The following is a 25940-nucleotide window of genomic DNA, read 5'->3' as shown; positions in this document are numbered from 1 at the left end:
AATAATTTTTAATATTTGGTTTTGAGATCTTAAAAGAGGCTCATTTGAAATAAAATGCCTGTACGACATTAAAAGTACAATACAGTATCACGACCCCTATGTTTGCACTTCAATAGTTTTGTCAATGTCCCAAATCTTTTGTCGGGTATACATTGTTTTCGTTGTCAATACCCGCCATGTCTAGATCTACCTTTCGGACAGGTTTATAGTTAAGCGCTCTCGTATTATTCTGAAGCATTATTCATGCATTTCGGTGACAGAAAAAATGGTCCGTGACAGCGGCTATGTATAGAACGGAGTCACCCACCCATGTTTAAAAAACAAATCAAATACAGATTGATAACAGAGACTAGTAGAGACATTAATTCATTGCTTACAGTGTGGTCTAGGAAGTAACTTTTAACTGAAGGCTGTGTAACCAAAAATGAAATAAGTTGTGTCAACAACTTTAAGCTTTAAGCAAATCATGGGAAAGAAGAACAGACAAGTGCACAGGACAGGCTACGGCCAGGTCAGTTGAAATGAAAAATAAGAAATATGTACTTGATTTGTGACGTTAAACTTTGTTTTGAATATTAGTTTACAATTTGTCGTTTTTTAAACGAAAATGAGTTAAATCCAAAACAAATTTTAGATATCATATTAAAATCTTTTTTTAATGAAATTGATTTTGTTTAAATCGAATAAATCAGCCTTTAATTGTATTGCATACTTTGTCATATTTTGAAAATAAATAAATAAAATAAATATAAATGTATAAGCATTCATTAACGTGTATAAGGGACAAGCATTTATAAAAAAATACGTCGTTTAGAACAAATAGCTTTGCATTGTGTTAGGCCTGGCATTGTATAGATTTGTGTTGTGTTAGGCCTGGCATTGTATAGATTTGTGTTGTGTTAGGCCTGGCATTGTATAGATTTGTGTTGTGTTAGGCCTGGCATTGTATAGATTTGTGTTGTGTTAGGCCTGGCATTGTATATATTTGTATTGTGTTAGGCCTGGCATTGTATAGATTTGTGTTGTGTTAGGCCTGGCATTGCATAGATTTGTGTTGTGTTAGGCCTGGCATTGTACAGATTTGTGTTGGTGAAAAGAATTGATCCAGCTTAAGAACTAAAGTGATAAACTATAAACGAACAGGTTAAATCAGTCTTGTTGTATTGGATCCCGAAAATTAAGTCGCAATACAATTGTCATCTAAACCTAAACAGACACCATCTCTGAGGGTAAACTTGCAGATTTAAGCTTAACCATTTCATATCCATGCAATCTGTTATTTGATATGTTTTTAGACGACGGTATCATTTTCAATCTAAAAATAATTGATTATGACCATTCTCTGTTAACATATACGCTATCCACTATCCTGTATGTGTTTTATAGGACTTACTTTTCAAATATTTCGATCAGTGAATTTGAGAATAATTCATAGTCTCTCAGCATGTGGATATAACTATCTATCGTGTGTTTCCGGTACGGATCGAAAAACCGACCCGAGGGCACGCGCCTAAGCAAGTAACGAGGCTTGCCGAGCGTGCCCGAGGGTCGCATTTTTCGATCCGGACCGGAAAACATGATAGATATTATTCCTTGCATTATATCTAGTTTCACCAAAAAGCCCGTGCGACGTTCTTTACTGAAGTCATAACGCGTAGTAATTTTAAGTCACTATTGACGTCAAATAGTTCCTTTAAAATCGCGTTTTTACAATTCTTTTTTTTATTAAAAGTCTTTCATACCTATATATTAGATTGCGCTTTATTGAAATGGCATAACATATTTCTCATAAACCATACAATAAAAAAAATAAGAAGTGGCGCGTTGTTGCGCTTGACTCATCTTACATGGGGGGTGTAAGACGGGTTTTTTTCAGCACTGGTCACATGACCGGAAACCCACGTCCGGTATGCAAGACTTAACATCTTTTACACCTCTTTAACACCAAGAATATTTCGCGAGTTGCGTATATGTTTTGTAAAACGATCTCACACTGAAACAAACAAGTATCCTCTATTTTCTTTTCTGGGTTGTATCGATACAAAATTGCCGACATACCGCTTGGGTCAATGTTATCATTGTCGTTGCTGTCGTTTTTTATCGTTGATGAAGTAAAGAGAGTACATAAGATTTTGGTGTCATTTCTGTGGCATTGATTTTGTGTCATTTCGGTGGCATTTCTATGGCATAACTGTAGTATTTCTGTGGCATTGCTGTGGCATTAATATGTCCTTTTTATGGCATTTCTCAGGCATTTTTGTGGCATTTCTGTGGCATTACTGTAGCATTTATGTGGCATTGCTGCGGCATTTCGGTGGCATTTATATGCCATTTGTATGAAATGTTTATGGATTTTCTCTGGCATATCTCTGGCATTTCTTAGGCATTTCTATGTTATTACTCTGGCATTTCTGTGTCATTTCTGTGGCATTTTTCTGGCATTTCTATGTCATTTCTATGGCATTTCTGTAGCACTACTGTGGCATTTCTGTATTATTTTTGTGGCATTTCTGTGGCATTTCTGTTGCAATTCTTTAGCATTTCTGTGGCATTTCTGTGGAATTTCTGTGACATGTCCGTCTCTGTGTGTAAAGTAGTGTTAAGCGAAATTTGCGGAAAGAAAGACATTATTTCAGGTGAAAAAATCACACATTTGTTTATTTAAATGATTGTTGGATTTATAAGCAGGAAAAGGTCATCATAAATGTTTTGGTTAAGTTTTCAGTATTTCTTTTGAACAAAGAATAAGATCAGGTACTATAATAAAACAGATAGAAATGAGTACTTGTTAAAAAGTTCATGAAATTTAAACTTTATTTACCGATAGATATATTGGTATAGTTCTTGATATGCATATTACTCATTGAGTGATCTTAGACTTCCCGTGATATGATTATTAAAACTGTAGCGTATATAGAGGGTCTTACATGAGCTGGAAACATGGCATTATGTGGGTTTTTTTTGTATCAAATGGCAAAGGTTTAAGATTCTTTTAATTATAAGACAAATTCGTAGTTTTTGATTTCAAATTATATGTAATAAAGGCCACAAAATTAGTAAAAATAATAGAATATATTTTATTTTGGATTGAAACATGTACATGTAGTTGATCATGCATATATTTAGTAATACCGTATAAAAGTTGATATAGAATACTGGTATAAACAATACACAGCAATTGTATTTACAAATCATTTGTCAATACTACTATTAGTAAAAGAAAATAAAATAAAACAAAATAAAAAAAGATAATGGAATAAACCTTAACTAGCAGCAAAACCAAAAATTATTCCGTGTTCATTCGGTTCAAAATTATTAAAAGTAAAGTTGCGATCTTGTCGGAAATAAAGCAAATTATCAATGATTCTGGATTTGATCATTATACGATATCAAGTATATTGGGACACGCCTATCAATTCCGAAAGACAGGGTGCGTTGCCATGCCTTTCCCTGCGCAGGGGCAGACTATTTGATTATGCATATCCCTTCACAGGGGCAGGGTGTGTGGTTATGCATATCCCTTCACAGGGGCAGGGTGCGTGGTTATGCACATCCCTTCACAGGGACAGGGTGCGTGGTTATGCCTTTCCTTTCACACGGACAGAGTGCTTGGTTATGCACATCCCTTCACAGGGGCAGGGTGCGTGGTTATGCCTTTCCTTTCACACGGACAGAGTGCTTGGTTATGCACATCCCTTCACACGGACAGGGTGTGTCGTTATGCCTTTCCCTTCACAAGGACAGGGTGCATGGTTATGCCTTTTCTTTCACACGGACAGAGTGCTTGGTTATGCACATCCCTTCACAGGGACAGGGTGCGTGGTTATGCCTTTCCCTTCACAAGGACAGAATGATTGGTTATGCATTTCCCTTCACACGGACAGGGTGCGTGGTTATGCCTTTTTCCTTCACAGGGACAGGGTGCGTGGTTCTGCCTTTCCCTTCACACGGACAGGGTGCTTGGTTATGCCTATCCCTTCACAGGGACAGAGTGCTTGGTTATGCACATCCATTCACAGGGACAAGGTGCGTGGTTATGCCTTTCCCTTCACATGGACAGGGTGCGTGGTTATGCCTTTCCCTTCACAGGGACAGGGTGTGTGGTTATGCCTATCCCTTCACACGGACAGGGTGTGTGGTTATGCACATCACTTCACAGGGACAGGGTGCGTGGTTATGCCTTTCCCTTCACAGGGACAGAGTGCGTGGTAATGCCTATCCCTTCACAGGGACAGAGTGCTTGGTTATGCCTATCCCTTCACATGGACAGAGTGCTTGGTAATGCCTTTCCCTTCACACGGACAGGGTGTGTGGTTATGCCTTTCCCTTCACAGGGGCAGGGTGTGTGGCTATGCCTTTCCCTTCACAGGGACAGGGTGCGTGGTTCTGCCTTTCCCTTCACACGGACAGGGTGCGTGGTTATGCACATCCCTTCACAGGGACAGGGTGCGTGGTTATGCCTTTCCATACACAGGGACAGCGTGCGTGGTTATGCCTTTCCCTTCACAGGGACAGGGTGCTTGGTTATGCACATCCCTTTACACGGACAGGGTGCGTGGTTATGCACATCCCTTCACACGGACAGGGTGCGTGGTTATGCCTTTCCCTTCACAGGGACAGGGTGCGTGGTTATGCACATCCCTTCACACGGACAGGGTGCGTGGTTATGCCTTTCCCTTCACACGGACAGAGTGCGTGGTTATGCCTTTCCCTTCACACGGACAGGGTGCGTGGTAATGCCTTTCCCTTCACATGGGCAGGGTGCGTGGTTATGCCTTTCCCTTCACAGGGACAGGGTGCGTGGTTCTACCTTTCCCTTCACACGCACAGGGTGGTTGGTTATGCACATCCCCTTACAGGGACAGGGTGCCTGGTTATGCCTTTCCCTTCACACGGACAGGGTGCGTGGTTATGCCTTTCCCTTCACAGGAACAGGGTGCGTGGTAATGCCTTTCCTTTCACAGGGGCAGGGTGTGTGGTTATGCACATCTCGTCACACGGACAGAGTGTGTTGTTATGCCTTTCCCTTCACAGGGACAGGGTGCGTGGTTATGCACATCCCTTCACACGGACAGGGTGCGTAGTTATGCCTTTCCCTTCACACGGACAGGGTGCGTGGTTATGCCTTTCCCTTCACAGAGGCAGGGTGCGTGGCTATGGCTTTCCCTTCACAGTGACAGGGTGCGTGGTTTTGCCTTTCCCTTCATATGGACAGGGTGCTTGGTTATGCACATTCCTTCACAGGGACAGGGTGCGTGGTTATGCCTATCCCTTCACAGGGACAGGGTGCGTGGTTATGCCTTTCCCTTCACAGGGACAGGGTGCGTGGTAATGCATTCCCTTCACAGGGGTAGGGTGTGTGGTTATGCCTATCCCTTCACACGGGCAGGGTGCTTGGTTATGCCTTTCCTTCACACGGCCAGGGTGCTTGGTTATGCATATACCTTAACAGGGGCAGGGTGCGTGGTAATGCCTTTCCCTTCACAGGGGCAGGGAGCGTGGTTATGCCTATCCCTTTACACGGACAGGGTGCTTGTTATGCCTATCCCTTCACACGGACAGGGTGCGTGGTTATATCTATCCCTTCACACGGACAGGTTGCTTGGTAATGCCTTTTCCTTCACAGGGACAGGGTAAGGGTTATGCATATACCTTCACAGGGGCAGGGTGCGTGGTAATGCCTTTCCCTTCACACGGTCAGGGTGCTTGGTTATGCATATACCTTCACAGGGGCAGGGTGCGTGGTAATGCCTTTCCCTTCACACGGACAGGGTGCGTGGTTATGAATATACCTTCACAGGGACAGAGTGCTTGGTTATGCATTTCCTTTCACAGGGGCAGGGTGCGTAGTTATGCATTTCACTTTACAGGGGCAGGGAGCGTGGTTATGCCTATCCATTCAGAAGGACAGGGTGCTTGGTTATGCAAATCTCTTCACAGGGACAGAGTGCGTGGTTATGCATATCCCTTCACAGGGACAGAGTGTGTGGTTATGCATATCCCTTCACAAGGACAGAATGATTGGTTATGCATTTCCCTTCACACGGACAGGGTGCGTGGTTATGCCTTTTCCCTTCACAGGGACAAAGTGCTTGGTTATGCCTATCCCTTCACACGGACAGAGTGCTTGGTTATGCATATCTCTTCACACGGACAGGTTGCTTGGTTATGCATATCTCTTCACAAGGACAGGGTGCTTGGTTATGCATATCTCTTCACATGGACAGGGTGCTTGGTAATGCATATCTCTTCACACGGACAGGGTGCTTGGTTTTGCATATCTCTTCAGAGGGGCAGGGTGCTTGATTCTGCCTATCCCTTCAAAGAAACAGGGTGCTTGGTTATGCCTATCCCTTCACAGAGACAGGGTGCATGGTTCTGCCTAACCCTTCACAGGGTCAGGGTGCTTGGTTATGCCTATCTCTTCACACGGGCAGGGTGTGTGGTTCTGCCTATCCCTTCACAGGGACAGGGTGCGTGGTTCTGCCTTTCCCTTAACAGGGGCAGGGTGCGTGGTTCTGCCTATCCCTTCACAGAAACAGGGTGCGTGGTTCTGCCTATCCCTTCACAGAAACAGGGTGCGTAGTTATGCCTATCCTTTCACAGAAACAGGGTGCGTGGTTATGCATTTCCCTTCACAGGGACAGGGTGCGGGGTTCTGCCTATCCCTTGACAGGGGCAGGGTGCGGGGTTCTGCCTATCCCTTGACAGGGACAGGGTGCTTTGTTCTGCCTATCCCTTCACACGGCCAGGGTGCTTTGTTCTGCCTATCCCTTTACACGGCCAGGGTGCTTTGTTCTGCCTATCCCTTCACAAGGCCAGGATGCTTTGTTCTGCCTATCCCTTCACAGGGACAGGGTGCGTGGTTATGCTTATCCCTTCACACGGCCAGGGTGCTTTGTTGTGCCTATCCCTTCACACTGCCAGGGTGCTTTGTTCTGCTTATCCCTTCACAGGGACTAGGTGCTTGGTTATGCCTATCCCTTCACAGGGACAGGTTGCGTGGTAATGCCTTTCCCTTCACGGGGACAGAGTGCTTGGTTATGCCTTTCCCTTCACAGGTACAGGGTACGTTGTAATGCCTTTCCCTTCACAGAAACAGGGTGCGTGGTTATGCCTATCCCTTCACAGGGACAGGGTGCGTGCTAATGCCTTTCCCTTCCCAGGCACAGGGTTGGTGGTTATGCCTATCCCTTCACAGGGACAGGGTGCTTGGTTATGACAATACCTTCACAGGTACAGGGTGCGTTGTAATGCCTTTCCCTTCACAGAAACAGGGTGCATGGTTATGCCTATCCCTTCACAGGGACAGGGTGCGTGCTAATGCCTTTCCCTTCACAGGCACAGGGTTGGTGGTTATGCCTATCCCTTCACAGAAACAGGGTGCGTGGTAATGCCTATCCCTTCACAGAAACAGGCTGCGTGGTTATGCCTATCTCTTCACAGAAACAGGATGCGTGGTTATGCCTATCTCTTCACAGGGACAGGATGCGTTGTAATGCCTATCCCTTCACATGGATATTGTGCGTAGTAATGCCTTTTCATTTACAGGGACAGGGTGCGTGATTATGCATATCCCTTCACAGTGCCAGGGTGCGTGGTTCTGCCTCTTCCTTCACAGGGACAGGGTTCGTGGTTCTGCCTATCGCTTCACAGGGGTAGGGTGCGTGGTTCTGCCTATCCCTTCACTGGGGTAGGATGCTTGGTTCTCCTATCCATTCAAAGGGACAGGGTGCGTGGTTATGCCTATCTCTTCACAGATGACAGGGTGCGTGGTTATGCCTATCTCTTCACAGGGACAGGGTGCGTGGTTATGACTGTCCATTCACATGGACAGGGTGCGTGGTTATGCCTATCTCTTCACTGGGGTAGGGTGCTTGGTTATGACTGTCCATTCACATGGACAGGGTGCGTGGTTATGCCTTTCCCTTCACAGGGCCAGGGTGCTTGTTTCTGCCTATCCCTTCACAGGTGCAGGGTGCTTGTTTCTGCCTCTCCCTTTGCAGGGGCAGGGTGCTTGGTTCTGCCTATCCCTTCACACGGACAGGGTGCGCGGTTATGCCAATCCCTTCACAGGGGTAGGGTGCGTGGTTATGCCTATCCTTTCACAGGGGTAGGGTGCGTGGATATGCCTATCCCTTTACAGGGACAGGATGCGTAGTAATGCCTTTTCCTTTACAGGGACAGGGTGCGTGTTTAACCCTATCCCTTCACAGTGCCATGGTGCTTGGTAATATATTTTCATTCACAGGGGCAGGGTGCGTGGCTATGCCTATTCCTTCACAGGGACAGGTTGCGTGGTTTTGTCTATTCCTTCACAGGGATAGGGTGTGTGGTAATGCCTTTTCCTTCACAGGGGCAGGGTGCGTGGTTCTGCCTATTCCTTCACACGGACAGGGTGCGCGGTTATGCCAATCCCTTCACAGGGGTAGGGTGCGTGATTCTGCCTATCCCTTCACAGGGACAGGCTTCGTGGTTATGCCTATCCCTTCACAGGGACAGGATGCGTAGTAATGCCTTTTCCTTTACAAGGATAGGGTGCGTGGTTAACCCTATCCCTGCACATTGCCAGGGTGCGTGGTAATATATTTTAATATATTTTCATTCACAGGGGCAGGGTGCGTGGCTATGCCTATTCCTTCACAGGGGCAGGTTGCGTGGTTATAACTATCCCTTTACAGGGACAGGGTGCGTGGTTATGCCTTTTCCTTCACACGGACAGGGTGCGTGGTTATGCCTATTCCTTCACAGGAGTAGGGTGCGTGGTTTTGTCTATTCCTTCACAGGGACAGGGTGTGTGGTAATGCCTTTTTCTTTACAGGGGCAGGGTGCCTGGTTCTGCCTATTTCTTCACACGGACAGGGTGCGTGGTTCTGCCTATCCCTTCACAGGGACAGGCTTCTTGATTATGCCTATCCCTTCACAGGGACAGGATGCGTAGTAATGCTTTTTCCTTTACAGGGACAGGGTGCGTGGTTAACCCTATCCCTTCACAGTGCCAGGGTGCGTGGTAATATATTTTCATTCACAGGGGCAGGGTGCGTGGCTATGCCTATTCCTTCACAGGGGCAGGTTGCGTGGTTGTAAGTTATAACTATCCGTTTACAGGGACAGGGTGCGTGGTTATGCCTTTTCCTTCACACGGACAGGGTGCGTTGTTATGCCTATTCCTTCACAGGAGTAGGGTGCGTGGTTATGCCTATCCCATCACAGGGGTAGGGTGCTTGGTTATGCCTATTCCTTCACAGGGGTATGGTGCTTGGTAATGCTATCCCTTCACACAGACAGGGTGCTTTGTTCTGCCTATCCCTTCACAGGGGTAGGATGCTTTGTTCTGCCTATCCCTTCACAGGGGTAAGGTGCGTGGTTATGCCTATCTCATCACAGGGACAGGTTGCGTGGTTATGCTATCCCTTCACAGGGGCAGGGTGCGTGGTTATGCCTCTCTCATTACAGAGACAGGGTTCGTGGTTATGCCTATCCCTTCACAGGGACATGGTTCTTGTGTTATGCCTATCCCTTCACATGGACAGGCTGCATAGTTATGCATATCCCTTCACTCGGGCAGGGTACATGGTTATGCCTATCTCATCACACGGGCAGGCTGCATGGTTATGCCTATCCCTTCACACGGGTAGGGTGCATGGTTATGCCTATCCCTTCACACGGGCAGGGTGCATGGTTATGCCTATCTCTTCACACGGGCAGGGTGCATAGTTATGTCTATCCCTTTACACGGACAGGGTGCATGGTTATGCCTATCCCTTCACAGGGACATAGTTCTTGTGTTATGCCTATCCCTTCACATGGACAGGCTGCATAGTTATGCATATCCCTTCACTCGGGCAGGGTGCATGGTTATGCCTATCTCATCACACGGGCAGGCTGCATGGTTATGCCTATCCCTTCACACGGGTAGGGTGCATGGTTATGCCTATCTCTTCACACGGACAGGGTGCATGGTTATGCCTATCTCATCACACGGGCAGGCTGCATAGTTATGTCTATCCCTTCACACGGACAGGGTGCATGGTTATGCCTATCCCTTCACACGGGCAGGGTGCATTGTTGTTCCTATCCCTTCACACGGGCAGGGTGCATGGTTATGCCTATCTGATCACAGGAACATGGTTCGTTGTTATGCCTATCCCTTCACACGGACAGGGTGCGTGGTTGTGCCTATCCCTTCACACGGACAGGGTGCGTGGTTATGCCTTTCCCTTCACACGGACAGGGTGCGTGGTTATGCCTATCCCTTCACATGGACATGGTGCGTGCTTTTTTATGAAAATAAGGCAGACGAGTTACTCCTGTTCTTTCAAATATTTTACCTAACGGACCATGTGGAAGAGGTTATAATTTTTGAAACTGAAAGTTGGTCTTTTCTTGAAAAATATTTTAAACTGACACTTTTTAAGACCATTTATACCTTTACCGAATATAAATACCACTGACCCCATCTTTTATGGACAAGCTACATTATATGTTGATGCGTGTACTACAAACAGACCTCACACGTATCAACATACAATGTAGCTACAACCTTTGTAGTGTTTGTACGTGTTTTCAGTGTCAGTTTGCCCAATGCGTGTGCCTCTTTACAGGGTTTTTAATTGAAATGTTTGACTACTGGGCTTGTCCTTGAAATTAAATTTAGATTTGCTTTAACCAAACTAAGAACTTCATCTCACGATCTACAAATAGAAATAGGCAGATATACTAATACTCGTCGACACGAAATATTATGTAATAATTGTAACATGAGAACTATTGAGGATGAATACCATTTCCTTCTAGTTTGCCCTAAACACAGAGAACTGCGAAAAAAGTATTTAAGCAATTTTTACTGCAGATGGCCAACATTAACAAAATTCGAAAACCTTATGATAACTAAATCGCCAAAATTACTTCTAAATTTATCAAAGTTTGTTTATTTTTCATTTTGCAACAGAACTGGAAATTAAATGTTCACTCTTCTTCTGTGTAAATGTTTGTGTTCTTGTGTACTTGTACCACTGTATTTCATTGTATGTTATTTTGTGTATGGCTATGATGTTGCCACAACATTAATGCTAATAAAACTTATGTTATGTTATGACTACTGGACTTGTCCTTGTATTTCTTTTAATACGATCGCCGAGCGTTATCAGTTCACTCTCTAAACATGTGTGGTTTGTGGTCGATATTTTATTAATCTTTGAATAATCCATCCAAAATGCTGCAACAAACTATAAATCGCCCATCTTGTATAGACTATAACAACCTGTTACAAGCTTTTTTGACCTGGTGATCAGTGGTTGTCGGGAATCGGCGATTGATAGTGGCTCATGTGTGGTTGACTATATTATTAGAAGTATTTTTTAATTTGCTTTTCAATGACATTGCACATGAATTCAAGTCACGACATTTACTACACAGGACATTGAAATCATACACAAAACAAGTATTCCTGCTTCGAGAAATATACACTCGTAGGTATATCTGAGCAGGGTCTTAACAAATAAACAATTGAAGGTTCAATAGAATTGATTGTAAGCAGCCCTATTTTTGAGAAACCCTACCAACCACGCGTTTTTTTTATTGAAAATTTCGCACATCGCCGGGATTTTTCCTTACTGCGGACATTATCTTTTTGATCTAATTTTCAATATATGCGGCAATTGAAGCATTATGTCCACCGCGTTCTTCCACCGCGTCGAGCCACCGCGATACGCGGCGATGCGAAGTGTTAATTAACGGTAATTAACTTAAGGTACTTAAAGTTTTACTTTTTAAGACAACTCAACCCCCTTCCGTTATTTCAATGTATGTGTTTAAGTGGTTTACTATTATATTTAAATGCAAGTGTTATTGTACATGTTCTTACGAAATTCGTCTGGCAAATTAGATCTTTATGCCAGATATTTCTCATATACCCGTTAAGTTTGAATTTATGCATTCTAGACAATTCAACAAACTGCTATAATTATAATGTTTATAGTTTTAACGATCGTCTATGAAACGCACACCTGTTTTATAACGTTCTAACTTAGGTGTATTAGCTGTTAATTAGATGGAATTTGTTCTGCGAGCACGGTTCAATTTACATGTAAATCAGCTATCTGTACCACTTTCACCTGTTAAAATACCTGCATATCGCGGTAAGTCGAATCGCGGCGATACGCCGCGTGAATATTTTCGGAAGTCGTACGCGGTAGCAGAGATGACCTCGGCGATGACGCACACAACCGCCTTGGCTTCCGCAGAATATATCGCCGCGATTTCCCGCGATGACGCAATCTCTTTCGCGGTGGCAACGCCTTCTTTTTGCAAAAAGCGCATGGTTTGTAGTGTACGTTACATAATATTGTGTTTGCTTTCCTAAATATCAAATTAATGGTTTAGTATGGAAAACAATTTTATTTTTATTATTGACTTCAGTATCCTGCGGACGGTTACTATGGCAACCCCGGGTACTCTGACCCCCAGTATTGTCACGTGATGCGGTACCCGGCCGGGTTCGGAGAGTTTGCCCAGCCATACAACCCGTTTCAAGGCGCCTCGTCGGACGCATCCTCGTGAGTAATGATATGTTAAAAAATAACATTTTCATGTAAATAATTTAACAACGATTTTTTTGCTAGGATTGTTAGAGGAAGTTGGAGGAAGTTACTTTTTTTACGTTTTATTAATAAAATACGTGTTACTAATATGTATGTATGTTTTCATCGACATTTTTTGGCATCTTGAAGACGGTAACTTAAGTATAGATTCATATACGATTAATGATTTTCATTTGGGTTTTCTAAGATAGTGTTAAAATGGATGAGTGTCAGATCAGATTCAGTCTAGCTATGTTTCCGATTCAAATTAATGTGCTTACGGATATATTTTGTAATGCTCGTTAGGTCGGAGATAAATTTCATTATCTGTATTTACTCAAATTTACTTTGTAATCAAATACGAACGTATTCCAGAACAATATCATATTATATTATATTTTCTATTTTCTATTTATAATCTATTTTTTTTATATAATTTGTGTAATATTAACATTTTTAAGAATTTTAGACTTTAAATAGGAATTATCTTTAGGATAATCACAATTAACCATGTTTTATTTATCAGAATCAAATTTAAGTATGTATTTTGGCTTCTTGAAATAAGCTTTTTAAGCCAGTTAACCCTTAAATGTTTCTAGAAATTGGGCCCGGTAATTAAGTTATGAGTACTCTTTTTCTGTGATTTGCATAGGGATTGAGGTAACTACCTCATTTTTTTTTAACAATTTGAAGTCGGAATTGGTAAATTGTTAGTGTATTGTATTATCCTTTTCTCCCTTATTGAAATAAAAAGAAAACCTGGTCGATTTTAGAGAGGGTGCGCGCCGGGGGCGCCCCCCGTCTAAATCCGCTAGTGACTCATTCGATACATACTTGTCACTTGACGATAAAAAGTGCTTGTTCGCTACGCTAACTCCATTCTTATTTATTAAGGTTTTACTTCATGTCATCAAACTAGTACATAGGCATCAAGTTATCAAGTTATAATGGGTTTGGTTTAAATACTATAAAAGGCAACTCGCTACAATTCCTCCGCTCTAATAATCCTATACTTATTATATGGTTAGTTATTATGGTGGACTTAGGCGGAACCTAACACTCCTTGATAAACACATCTAGTTTTTATATAGTATATATGCATTGTGTCGTTTGTGGAGTTTTGTGCTGTTATTCCACGTTTCTTGTTTGTGTTTTTGTGTTCTTGAGTTCTATGCGTTTACGCTGTGCCATTAAACGGGGTTTATGTTTAAATTTTGGCTACTGGGCTTGTTTCTGTATTTTTTCATATAAATATTGAATATAAGTTTCAGCTCACCTGATGAAATCATTAAGATTACAAACTGAAATAAAATACTGCAACTATCTATACAAAATGCGTTAACGTAAATAATTTGTTATGACATAATAACATTCCTCCGTCCGATATCTGGTCCGACATTCGACAATAAACAGAGCCGGTTATACTAGACACATACATTGATATGACAAGTTGCGCCACCGGTACGACAGACAGACAGAAAATTTATTCAAGTCTCACTTTTATACATTCATGGGATAAATACAGATAAAACATGCAATAATAATGTATAAAACCACTCCTCATGGAGTTATGAGAGACTATTTGCTCAATAAAAAACAATAAAATATATCAACTTTAAAACATGCAATATAACTTAAAATATTCAGTAATAAAGATAAGGTGAGAATAATCATTATTGTACAAAACATGCAATAAAACATACAAACACTAAATTACTTGTTATACAGATACTGACGTCGGAGTTTTAGGATATCATGACAGGTTTTGGCATTGTGTTTAACGATAGTTTCATTTGAAAGAAGGAATGAAAGTTTTTCGTTATCCGATAATGAATTGAAATTATCATTAATATCAATAACTTTTAACAACAGTAAATGTCGTAGATTACTATATAAAGGACAATGTAATAAAACATTTTAAGCAAGCCTAGGAGCAGTTTCATAAGAATGTCGGATTGAATGACCCTAGCCATTGCTGGGATTGCTAACATTTCTCAGCGAATAATGTAAAACGAAACGTTTCAACAAAACATTTCCTTGTCTCACTGCTTTATGACCTTAAACTAATGTAAACATCCGGTACGGTTTCGGGTAGTACTCGTTACTGAAACACGGCAGTTGTCATTTTTGATTAAACTAATTTAAGTATTATTGCACCGATGTCTTTATTGTTAAAATGATTGCCTACCAAGTATACGGTGACCATTTTTATGTTCGTGAAAATGACGTCAGTGTGTACGTGTTTGTCTTCGTCAGGCAATTATGCCATAAACGCCCTAACGTGCCGTGAAAATCTCACGGGCGGAGACGATAATCATTATTGCGGAAACACATTTTTATAGTAAAATGTTATTATTTATAGTAACATGTGTATTATTATGTAATAAGTTTTAATGTCGAGATGGATGGCATTATACCTCGACATTCGATAATGCATAGTAAATATTCAATGAAGAGTAAAACGTGTACTTAAGTAAGTCATCTATACAATTTTTTGTTCTCAATAACATTTTTTTGTTTATAATATGTTTTCTTTGGAACTTACTAACACATTTTAGGAGATAATGCTATTTTTGGTAGAACATATGAATTTCAATAGTTTTTTATGTTATTTTTTTTAAATGAGTATACTTTAATTTAGAAAAAAAAAACATTTATATTTTTTTTTCATTTGACTGCTACTTTTAAGAAATCAACCACTATCTTAAAAGTGACTTATTTTCTGTATGAATATCGCCCCATGTTAAACCTTTTAACAGAGTAAACGGGCTCGAATAGTTTATTTACTTAAAGATGCACTCTTTTCCCAATTAAAATTTACCACAATTAATACAAATGGTTTGATATACCAAAAAATATGAATAAATGTAGAAAATAGTGTTCTTATGAAGGATACCTAGTTTAATTTGAAAGAAACGTGCAGAAAACATGGTATATATACCTTATGAGACTAAAGTAGATCACAGTAAATCTTTTGGCATTCACCAATCATTTAAACATGTTGCGTTTTCAGCTATTAAATACATGGTTACAATCCTGTTATCAGTAATTAATATTTTCCTCAAATGCATTATTTAGTAAGTAGTTGGAGGTTTATCACTCGAAACGTATGTTTGTTTTACGTGTGTATGCACTGGTTTTGAATAAGAGTATCACTTTAATAATATGTATATTGGTTTGGTCTGTTTCAGACAAGATTCCCACACGAAGCGATCGCGGAAGCGGTTGTATATGGTGGTTGCCGTCTGTGTGATAGCGACTCTGCTTGTGGGAGCCATTATTGCCGCTGTCGTTGCATCTGCCACTGGAGGAGGTCAATGTCATACCCAAGCAATTCGTAGACCTGTCATTTATAGAAGCATCTGTTAACTTAACCAATTGTCGATTCAGAACATTCTCATTCATCAGAGGTTGGCCAATGACACATCATCGCTCTGATGTACGAGAATGTTTCGGAACAGCTCTCTCTCTTTCTTTGGTGCAAAATACTAGTGGATTATCGAGTACTTGACAAAGGGCTTTGCTGTTGTATCACGATTGTTAACAATTGCATGGTGGTCACCACGGGATTACCTATTTTGTTGTAATGGGTTGGATAACTTATCTCAAGTATATCCGTCTTAAGAAATTAATTTACATGAAGTAGGAGGAAAATAAGAAAAGCAGATGAAAAGCAATGCTGATACATTTGTGTTTGTCAAATCTTAATCTCTATTAGCCTTTATAAATTATATAAAGCTAAGTATATCTAACTGTTGAATAGTAAATGTTACTATCATATGTTTACGGTTGGATTGTTTCACTTTGTGGAAAAAAATGACGTATAAAACGCATTATTGTAAATTTCAACAAAAGCGCAAGCGACCTTGTTTACTGACATCATAAACCGCAGTAATTTTAAATCACTATTTACGTCAAATAGTACCTTTTAAACCGCGTTTTTACGATTATTATTTTTCAATTGTTATTAAAAGTCTTGCATACTTACATATTTTATTGCGCTTTATTGAAATGCTACTATTCTTTTCAAAAACCATACAATGAGGGAAATAAGAAGTGGCGCGTTGTAGCGCGAGACTCATCTTAAATGGGGATGGGTGGTGTAAGACGGGGTTTTCTGGACACTGGTCACTGTATTACCGGAAACGCATGTCCGGGTTGCAAGAAATGTAACTCTTACAGTTGACTGATTGCTTTTTCAGATGATAGCCGCAATGAAGAGATACAATACGTGGAGGTTGAAGGTAAGCAAACCATTTGATCAGGTGATTTCAGAAAGGTACTGCGGCCCTTGGACAAGATGAAACATTTTTCTGTGTAACATTGTATTAAATATCGGTTATGATGTTAATGCAAATCAGGCCGACAATTCTTAAATGTCCTCGTAAAACTCTAAAAACTGGTCGACCATATTTTGTAGTCTATTTCAGCAATTTTCGCCTTTCTTTTCAGTGGTGCGAGAGTATCAAGGAGAGATAACGCTGGAAGGCAAGCAGTTCAGTGAGGATTATCTCAACCCTGATTCACAGGTGTACCAGGACACCACGCGTGAACTTATTGAAAAGGTGAGCAACTTTTCAGTATGGAATGCCCCTTTTTTGGTTTACAGATTTACAAGGAAACCATCAGCGCATTTATTGAGAATCCTATCTAGGAAAAAACTGCGTACAAAAGACAGATATGAACAAGAAAACTAGTCGCAAGCGCGTTTAAAGGTTACAAAACTGTTAAGTGAGAAACGCCGCAAGTCAGGGTCATATGCCCGGGAAAGCACGCATACATTCATTGAAAATGGCTATCTTTAATGCGGAAATATGTTTTGATAAGTATGCATATAACATTATTGATATTTGTACGTAGTTCAAAGGCATGACTTTGTTCCAAGTCTTCGGCTGTCTTTATGCAGAAATAAATGACACGTTGATCCTTAAGAACACTTATTACATGGGTACCCGCCTAATACCCTAGCGTGTTAGGTTCAAGCTTAAAGGTAGATTTCATTATAATATCACATTTATCTGTGTTTTTCCTTTTCAGTTTGACGCTAAATTCAAGTCGAACCCGCTATACAATAACACACGCGTTAACGAATACCGGTAGGGGCTCTTTATCTTTAGATTGATCTTATATGTTTTTGCCCTTTTGATGCATTGCTCTGTGGAACTTTGAAGTCCATGTATAATTGCCGCAGAATACATTGCATGCTAAACAGAAGCAATATCAAAAGAAATAGTCTTTTATACATGAATAATTTCATTCAGAGTAAGAGTGTCTTAATAAAATGTCATTAAACTTGATAGATATGTTTACTTCATACAGCAACGGAAGTGTAAAGGCAGAAATTTCGATCATAATGAAAAAGATGGTCAAGGTTCCAAAGGGAAACCAAGGCAACCAGCAGGCTGAAAACGTTACTACCCCTTCCGTAGTTGTTTCTGACACTGAGTTTGGAATTGACCCGAACGAAATCGCGCAAGAGGTTCAAGGGATCCCTGGCATTCGAGCAGAACCTTTTTCGAGTAAGTTTTTTGCAATATTTTATCCTTAAACGGAATCGTATCAACTGAAACGTGTAAAAATTTAAAGTGATTTAGACATTTCAAGAACATAATTATGTTTAAATTCTAAAATATGAAATACACGATTAAAATATTTTACTCAAATCCACACACATCTGAATAACCGACAGCTTTGACAAATCGTTTTCAAAATGACAAAACCGGACCTGTAAACTATTTTGGCCTGTTCTAAGAAGAAATTTAAAACTTTAAAATGCAAAAACCAACAACATTTCGGCCATCTGAACTGTATTACCCTTTTGTCGTATAATACGATTTCGAGCTGGAAAATACTTTTTGGCTTAGAATTTGCTTGAACATCAGCTGCAGTTTTTTTGTATCCAATCAAGGATAACTACCATTGAGGATTATTAAACTTGAGCATAAGGCTATTTCATTTCTAGACGTAGACGAGTGTACCTCCAGCCCATGTCTACATGGAGGGACTTGTCGAGATATGGCCAACCGATACATGTGTTCTTGTGCGCCCGGGTACAAGGGAGATAACTGCGAGACAGGTGAGTGTCCAATAAAGATAACCGCGAAAGTTGTTTAAGCTAATTCATGAGAAAAAGATAAACAATACTGTTAAACATGATTAATATACAACATAAGTACAATTAAATTGAAATTTCGTAAGTTAGATAAAGGTGTATATGATAATTATTTGCACGCTAAAACCATCTCAATTTTGTCTAGGTCAAAGTAAATCAAATTATTCTATAAAAAAGTTAATTAACGCGTCTTTCCGAGGCAATGCAATATCGTAAAGACAAGCCCTAAATTAGAAAGGGTCCAAGGTCAGAAGAAAACTGGTGGCAGAAACAAAATAAATTCAGGATAAGTGTCTGCGGGGAATCCGAAACAAAAATGTTTTTACGTTTTCGTTTAACTTGATGCGCCCATCGATAACATTTGAGCAGTATGACGTGATGAATTGATTCGAAAAATCGACGGCACCTCGTATCTAGATATATACAAGCGTTTCAAATCTCATTTTAATGGTTTTATACTCCAGATATCAACGAGTGCGCGTCCGATCCATGTGGGAATGACGGCACGTGCAACGATCAGGTGGCAGGTTACACGTGCACGTGTACGAGCGGGTACACGGGGGAACATTGTGAGATAGGTAAGTCCTCAATTCGGGTGGTTTAAATGGAATACAAGTATCACTATTCAAGAACGTGATGACTTGATTGTTCGTCATAGATCAGGGTTTTTATTCATATTTTACTTAATTATAAGATTATAACTGAGGCGTGTTTAAGTAAAATAACAATATTAAATATAGCCCCAGGTTGTGATTACAACATCTACTAGTGTTTGCCCTACATTATCAGCCAATCAGGGACGCTAGATATTGAAAATGTTCAGTTTCTTATTTGTGAAGAATCGTTACTTATTGTTGAATACAACTCTTCATGAGTAAGTTAATTGCTATTTCTGCGCATGCGCATATAGTCACGCCTACTGTTGTTGCATATGCAAAGGCGTGATTTCTGTGTCAACGCTGATTTAATTGACGTCACGTTGCGCTCCGCTTCCTTAGGTTACTTATTCACAAAGAAATTACTTAAAAAACTCTAATCTATACACAATAGTTTCTGTTTAAAGTCCATTTCCGATGGAAGTTTTTAAGGTTTTTTTGTTAACAAAGTTTGCCTAAACAAAACATTGCAAATAAGGACCTCATGAAAAAGCCCTTTTTCATTCCATATGACTGTTAAAGGAAAATCACATGAAAGTCATAAATACTGGAATTTTTGGCGTTCGGACTAAAACAAAATCTCGGTGTAAAGACAACTCTCAAGATTGTTTTCAGTCTTGACTCCTGAAGTTGAGTTATTTGTCTTAAATGCTCACTGCAGTCGAAAACATGGCAGCTGTGAATGTTATGAACGACTTTGCTAGCGTACATCTGGTTTATTCGACTCATTTAATATGCCGAAGATAAATTTATTTTAAACGATCTGAAAATTGATGCTGTCGGCCATCATCTTCACCTGAATTTAACTACAGATTGCTTATATTTCTCGAGGTCCTTCTTCGCATTTGTTTGGTTAAAAAGCTCCGAGTGTTTTCCAAATATGACTGTAGCCTAAAGGGGTTGTATTTCAAAACACTGCAACAAGAGTAAAATATGAGTGTAGACACATCAGTAGAGTTCTTCATTTGTAGCAGACAACTTGTGGTTATCGTCACCCAACCAAACCATGAGTATTATCATATTGTTTCACTAAACAACATCTTTAGATATTGACGATTGCGAGAGCGTCATATGCAGAAATGGAGGCACGTGTCAAGATCTCGTTAACGCCTACCAGTGCGCATGCGCAGACGGTTTTACCGGGAGACACTGTGATACTGGTAAGTGACAAATTAAGTTTGAAATGTAGGTACTTTGGCATATCTTAGTTTTGTCAATGAAATATTAAAAAAATATATCTCTGTGGTTAAACATCGTTTAACTCATGGCTGTTGTATCTTGTTATAAACATCAGTGAACGAATAATGAAAGAAAGAAATGAATAACACTTGACCCATGGGCCTTTATATAATCATTATACAAAGTTGGCAGTTAATGTATATTTATGATCACAATTCTTATTTGTAATACAGTTGATACGTTAATATGGCCTTATTATACAATAATCATATCATCTACTGTGCTATATATTTTACTTTAAACATGTCTATATATCCTACATCTCCTTATGGCAAACGCTCAATTAAAAGATCGCTCTTTTTCTAGTGCTCTCATTAAGAACGTATTTTTTATTTGCTCGTGGGTTGATTTTGTACTTAACTTTTTTCTCTTAGTAAGTTGCCGTTTATGTCTTGTCTAAGTTCAATATAATGTTGGCAATCGACTAGATTTGTCCGGCGTCGCTTATGGGGCATAGCGTTTGTCCACAGGCCCGTTGAAAAAACGACTAGTCCACAAAGGGGAGATTCCGCAACAGAATTGTGCCCTGGAAGAGCATTCATTTTAAAGATATTTAGGGACTCGTCATTCTCAGCATCTAAGGCTTCTCTAAACAACCTCCATGTTTGCAATTTCGGCGACGATTGACCACTGTGCGTGTTAAATAATTGTACACTTGCTGCTTGTAGGCCGACTCTAGATTCGGGTTTAAAGTAAATGTATAACTAATGGTCATTCAGGCTTTTATCTCACTGCACCAATCCTTTTGCGGGAGTTAAAATATTTCGTTATACACACCTGTATTCTTTTGCTGTCCATACGTACGAGCCTTTCCCCATAACGAACCATTTTCAACTTTTCCACGACTGTGCCGGGAGCCATTCGACATAACCGGAAATTGCAGCAGGAAGAGCGAAACTATGCACACCAAAGATTAATGTTTGGCTCTGTGTTGCACATTATCACTGGCATGGAAATGTTTAAAAACACATATACTTGAGCAGTAAAGATATAAACTAGTATGGCTACCTATTTGTCTGCCCGCTGCCACGTGCATCGGTGTGAGAAACAGAGTAACCTGTGTATGTGATAATTGTGTCGAGAACGTTGTCACCGATCTGAAAAACACAAGTCTGTTTTGTCTCATACGTTGACGCAGGACATGCATGTACTTAGATTTTGAAGTGTTTATGAGGAATCGCCATTTCTTGCACTTAATGTGAAGAGTATTAAGCTTTGTCTGTAAGTTTCTGTCTGAGTTGGTAATTACCACTATATCATCAGCATAGAGTAATAAGGACACGGGATGTTCGCCAACTTGCACATCAAGGCCAAGCTTACTGGTTTCAGCAACGAGGTCTTTAACAAATTCGGCAAAATGGTCGACGACAAAATATTTCCTTCAGTGAAGGTCCTTTTACTTTCATATATAATGCCAAAAAATAAAACTGTCCGCGTGAAATTTCCAAATTTGATCGATCCCATTTACACGAATAATGCCTAGTCTAGTTGTGCTGTGCATTTGAGCTTTGGGGTAAATCCACAGTGTAGATCAAGCCGGAGTCATGTGAAATAAGTCATTCAAGTAAATCCTCAGTAGCGATCAAGCCGGATTCCTGTGAAATGGGGCGTTGGGGTAAATCCTCAGTCCAGATCAAACAGGAGTCATGTGAAATGGGGCATTTGGGTAAATCCTCAGTCCAGATCAAGCCGGATTCATGTGAAATGGGGCGTTGGGGTAAATCCTCAGTCCAGATCAAGCCAGATGCCTGTGATATAGGGCATTAAGGAAAATTTATGATCGAGACGGACTTCTTTGCCTTGACCACTCAGATAATTATTTACTCAATCGAATGGCAAGACTCAACAATAACACTATGGTGCGCTAAAGATAAGTTGGAAATACACTAATACATATTGCTCTTTTCAAATTAACATATCATATGCACGGAATTTGAAACGACATTGAGAATCGGTACTTATGCAAGTGTGCGCCAGAACATACTGATGACAGTTTGAAATAGGTTTGGTGCTAGTTTTAGTCTTGATTTGTGCATTTGGGTGTTACATACCATATAAATTGGAATATTGACATGGACCATGCTAAAACTTTAATTGAGCGATACACCTGGTGCATCGTCCCGGATCCGATTGTTGAACCGATATTGTACCAATACTGATTTATTGCAGATATAGATGAGTGTTCTCCAAATCCATGCCTTCACGAAGGTCGGTGTACGGACAGGATCAACGGATACATGTGCACATGCGCCGCTGGTTACTCCGGGAATGAGTGTCAGACAGGTATGTAAGGTTTACACATTCATATGTAAGTTCAGGTCATTCAACTGACTACTACCTCATTGACTGAAACGTTGTCAATGCAAACTCTGACGCAGGGAGTGTTTAAACAACCACTAATACACAGATTCTTAATAATTAATGATTGCCTTTCTGCAATTATATTGGCTGAAGATGTATGTTAAATTTATGTTTACTCATTCATCTCTATTATTTAATTTAATATGCGCGGTTCTACCTGGCCGATACTGCTTACATTTTGTTCTGGGATGTTTTAAATATCAATGAATGCGATGGCGTGGTTTGTGAGAACGGAGGCACGTGCGTAGACGAGGTGAACATGTACACGTGCTCCTGTTTAACCGGTTACGGGGGCGATCATTGCGAAATAAGTACTGCTTTAAATAAATACGAGTTTAGATCAAAGAAAAATATTTGTTTATAGTTTGTTTTTTTCACTAGTTATCGGTTTCATATAAATGAATCATAAAATCATATTTCTTAAATTGAACGAGTCCATGTTATTTCATTGTTTTCAAAATTAACTTTGTCCGATATATATAACCTTGTTTCATACAGACATCAACGATTGTTCTCCGTCCGTTTGCCGAAACGGTGGCACGTGCGAGGACCTGCTGAACAACTACCGATGCACATGCATGCCAGGTTATTCCGGCAACCAATGCGAACTAGGTGAATGGTGTACATTTTTATGATATTTTGTATCGTTCTGTCAACGATTGACTGTTAAACATCGGCTGAACAGTGTTGTTTAATGACTAATCGCATTTTATCTTGCGTTTATGCTGTATGGACGCAGTAGGGAACGTGAACACATTCTTTGAAGCTAGTAATTTGCTCGTATGCCAATGCGTTTTAAAAGCAAAAGGTAGGAAAGTGCGAACTCTATTTAAATTGACATTTTAAATAATTAGTTTCTACGATGTAAAATAAGCAGTATCTTCTGCAATTGGTATTTATTGTTGAAGAAGTGTAACCTACATCATACGTTTGTACAGCTGATAAAGCTGATAAGTGTAACTTTGTTTATAATTGGTTAAATGACTTAGCGCTTATGCAATATAAACGTCAAGTGTTATCTATATAGAGAACTAGGCGAATGAAAATATAAGTCTCGGTCCACAAAGGGGAGATTCCGCAACAGAAATGTGCCCTGGAAGAGCATTCATTTTGTTAAGATATTTAGCGCCTCATCATTCTCTGCATCTAAGGTTTCTCTGAACAACCTCCATGTTTGCAATTTTGAGTAGATTGACCAATGTGCGTTGAGAGCGTTAAATAATTGTACACTTGCTGCTTGTAGGCCGACTGTAGATTCGGATTTAAAGTAAAAGTATAACTGACTGTCATTCAGGCTCTAACCTCACTGCACCAATCAGTGTGCGGGAGTTAAAATATTTCGTTACAAACACCTGTATTCTTTTGCTGTCCATACGTATGAGCCTTTCCCCATAACGAACCATTTTCAACTTTTCCGCGACTGTGCCGGGATCCATTCGACATAACCGGAAATTGCAGCAGGAAGAGAGAAACTATGTACACCAAAGATTAATGTTTGGCTCTGTGTTGCACATTATCACTGGCATGGAAATGTTTAAAAACACATATACTTGAGCAGTAAAGATATAAACTAGTATGGCGACCTATTTGTCTGCCCGCTGCCACGTGCATCTGTGTGAGAAACAGAGTAACCTGTGTATGTGATAATTGTGTCGAGAACGTTGTCACCGATCTGAAAAACAAAAGTCTGGTTTTTCTTATCCGTCGATGAAGGACATGCATGTACTTAGATTTTGAAGTGTTTATGAGGAATCGCCATTTTTTGCACTTAATATGAAGAGTATTAAGCTTTGTCAGCAAGTTTCTATCTGAGTTGGTAATTACCACTATATCATCAGCATAGAGTAATAAGGACACGGGATGTTCGCCAACTTGCACATCAAGGCCAAGGTTATTGGTTTCGGCGACAAGGTCATTAACAAATTCGACAAACTTGTCGACGACAAACTGTTTCCTTCAATTAAGTTCCTTTTACCTTCATATATAATGCACATAAAGATAAGTTTGTCCGCGTGAAATTTCCAAATATGATGGAATGCATTTGCATGAATGATAAGTGACTAGTCTAGTTTTGCTTTGCATTTGGGCTTTGGGGTAGATCCTCAGTCTAGATCAAGCCGGATTCCTGTAAAATGGGGCGTTGGGGTACATTTGCAGTCCAGATCAAGCCTGGTTCCTGTGGAATAGGGCATTTGGGTAAATCCTCGGTCCAGATCAAGCCGGATTCCTGTAAAATTGGGCGTTGGGGTAAATTCTCAGTCCAGATCAAGCCGGACTCCCGTGAAATAGGGCATTAAGGAAAAAGGAATAGTCATAATCGAGACGGAATTCTTAGCCTTGACCACCCCGATAATTCTTTACTTCATCGAATGGCAAGACTCAACAATAACACTATTGTACGCTTAAGATAAGTTGGAATTACACCAATACATATTGCTCATTTCAAATTAACATATCATATGCACAGAGTTTGAAACTACTTTGAAAATCGGTACTCGTGCAGGTGTGCACCAGGACATACTGATGACAATGGAAATTGGTTTGGTGTTAAGTTTAGTCTTGATTTGTACATTCTGGTGTTACATACCATATAATTTGGAATATAGACATGGACCATGCTGACACTCTAATTGAGGGATACACCTGGTGCATCGTTCCGGATCCGATTGTTGAACCGATATTGTACCAATTTTGATTCATTGCAGATATAGATGAGTGTTCTCCAAATCCATGCCTTCACGAAGGTCGGTGTACGGACAGGATCAACGGATACATGTGCACATGTGCCGCTGGTTACTCCGGGAATGAGTGTCAGACAGGTATGTAAGGTTTCCTCACACAAATAAAAGTTCAGGTCATTCAACTGTCTTAGAATACTACATCATTGACTGTAACGTTGTAAATGCAAACTCTCACGCAGGGAGTGTTTAAACAACCACTTATGTATAAGTTCTTAATGATTAATGATTGCCTTTCTGCAATTTTATTGGC

The 25940-nt window shown here is 40.4% G+C and overlaps 1 protein-coding gene across 2 annotated transcripts in view; it reads left to right on the top strand.

Annotated features, from left to right (window-relative positions):
- Window positions 1-351: 351 nt before the first annotated feature.
- Window positions 352-25940, top strand: part of LOC128242297 (uncharacterized) — a 135380-nt gene continuing 109791 nt past the window's right edge. The window contains exons 1-14 of one of the 2 annotated variants that reach the window (XM_052959394.1): window positions 352-511; window positions 12421-12557; window positions 15773-15894; window positions 16784-16825; window positions 17034-17146; window positions 17619-17677; window positions 17901-18100; window positions 18544-18657; window positions 19158-19271; window positions 20396-20509; window positions 22758-22871; window positions 23147-23260; window positions 23448-23561; window positions 25655-25768. In XM_052959394.1, the coding sequence (XP_052815354.1) occupies window positions 467-511; window positions 12421-12557; window positions 15773-15894; window positions 16784-16825; window positions 17034-17146; window positions 17619-17677; window positions 17901-18100; window positions 18544-18657; window positions 19158-19271; window positions 20396-20509; window positions 22758-22871; window positions 23147-23260; window positions 23448-23561; window positions 25655-25768 (1516 nt within the window). In that variant the 5' untranslated portion in view covers window positions 352-466. The remainder of the gene's footprint in view (window positions 512-12420; window positions 12558-15772; window positions 15895-16783; window positions 16826-17033; window positions 17147-17618; window positions 17678-17900; window positions 18101-18543; window positions 18658-19157; window positions 19272-20395; window positions 20510-22757; window positions 22872-23146; window positions 23261-23447; window positions 23562-25654; window positions 25769-25940) is intronic. The other variant, XM_052959395.1, reaches the window with a different exon arrangement.

The sequence above is a fragment of the Mya arenaria genome, chromosome 8, assembly GCF_026914265.1.
Source record: "Mya arenaria isolate MELC-2E11 chromosome 8, ASM2691426v1".
Lineage (NCBI taxonomy): Eukaryota > Metazoa > Mollusca > Bivalvia > Myida > Myidae > Mya > Mya arenaria.
The sequence above is the reverse complement of the archived record's forward strand: the minus strand, read 5'-3'. Positions and strand labels throughout refer to the sequence as shown.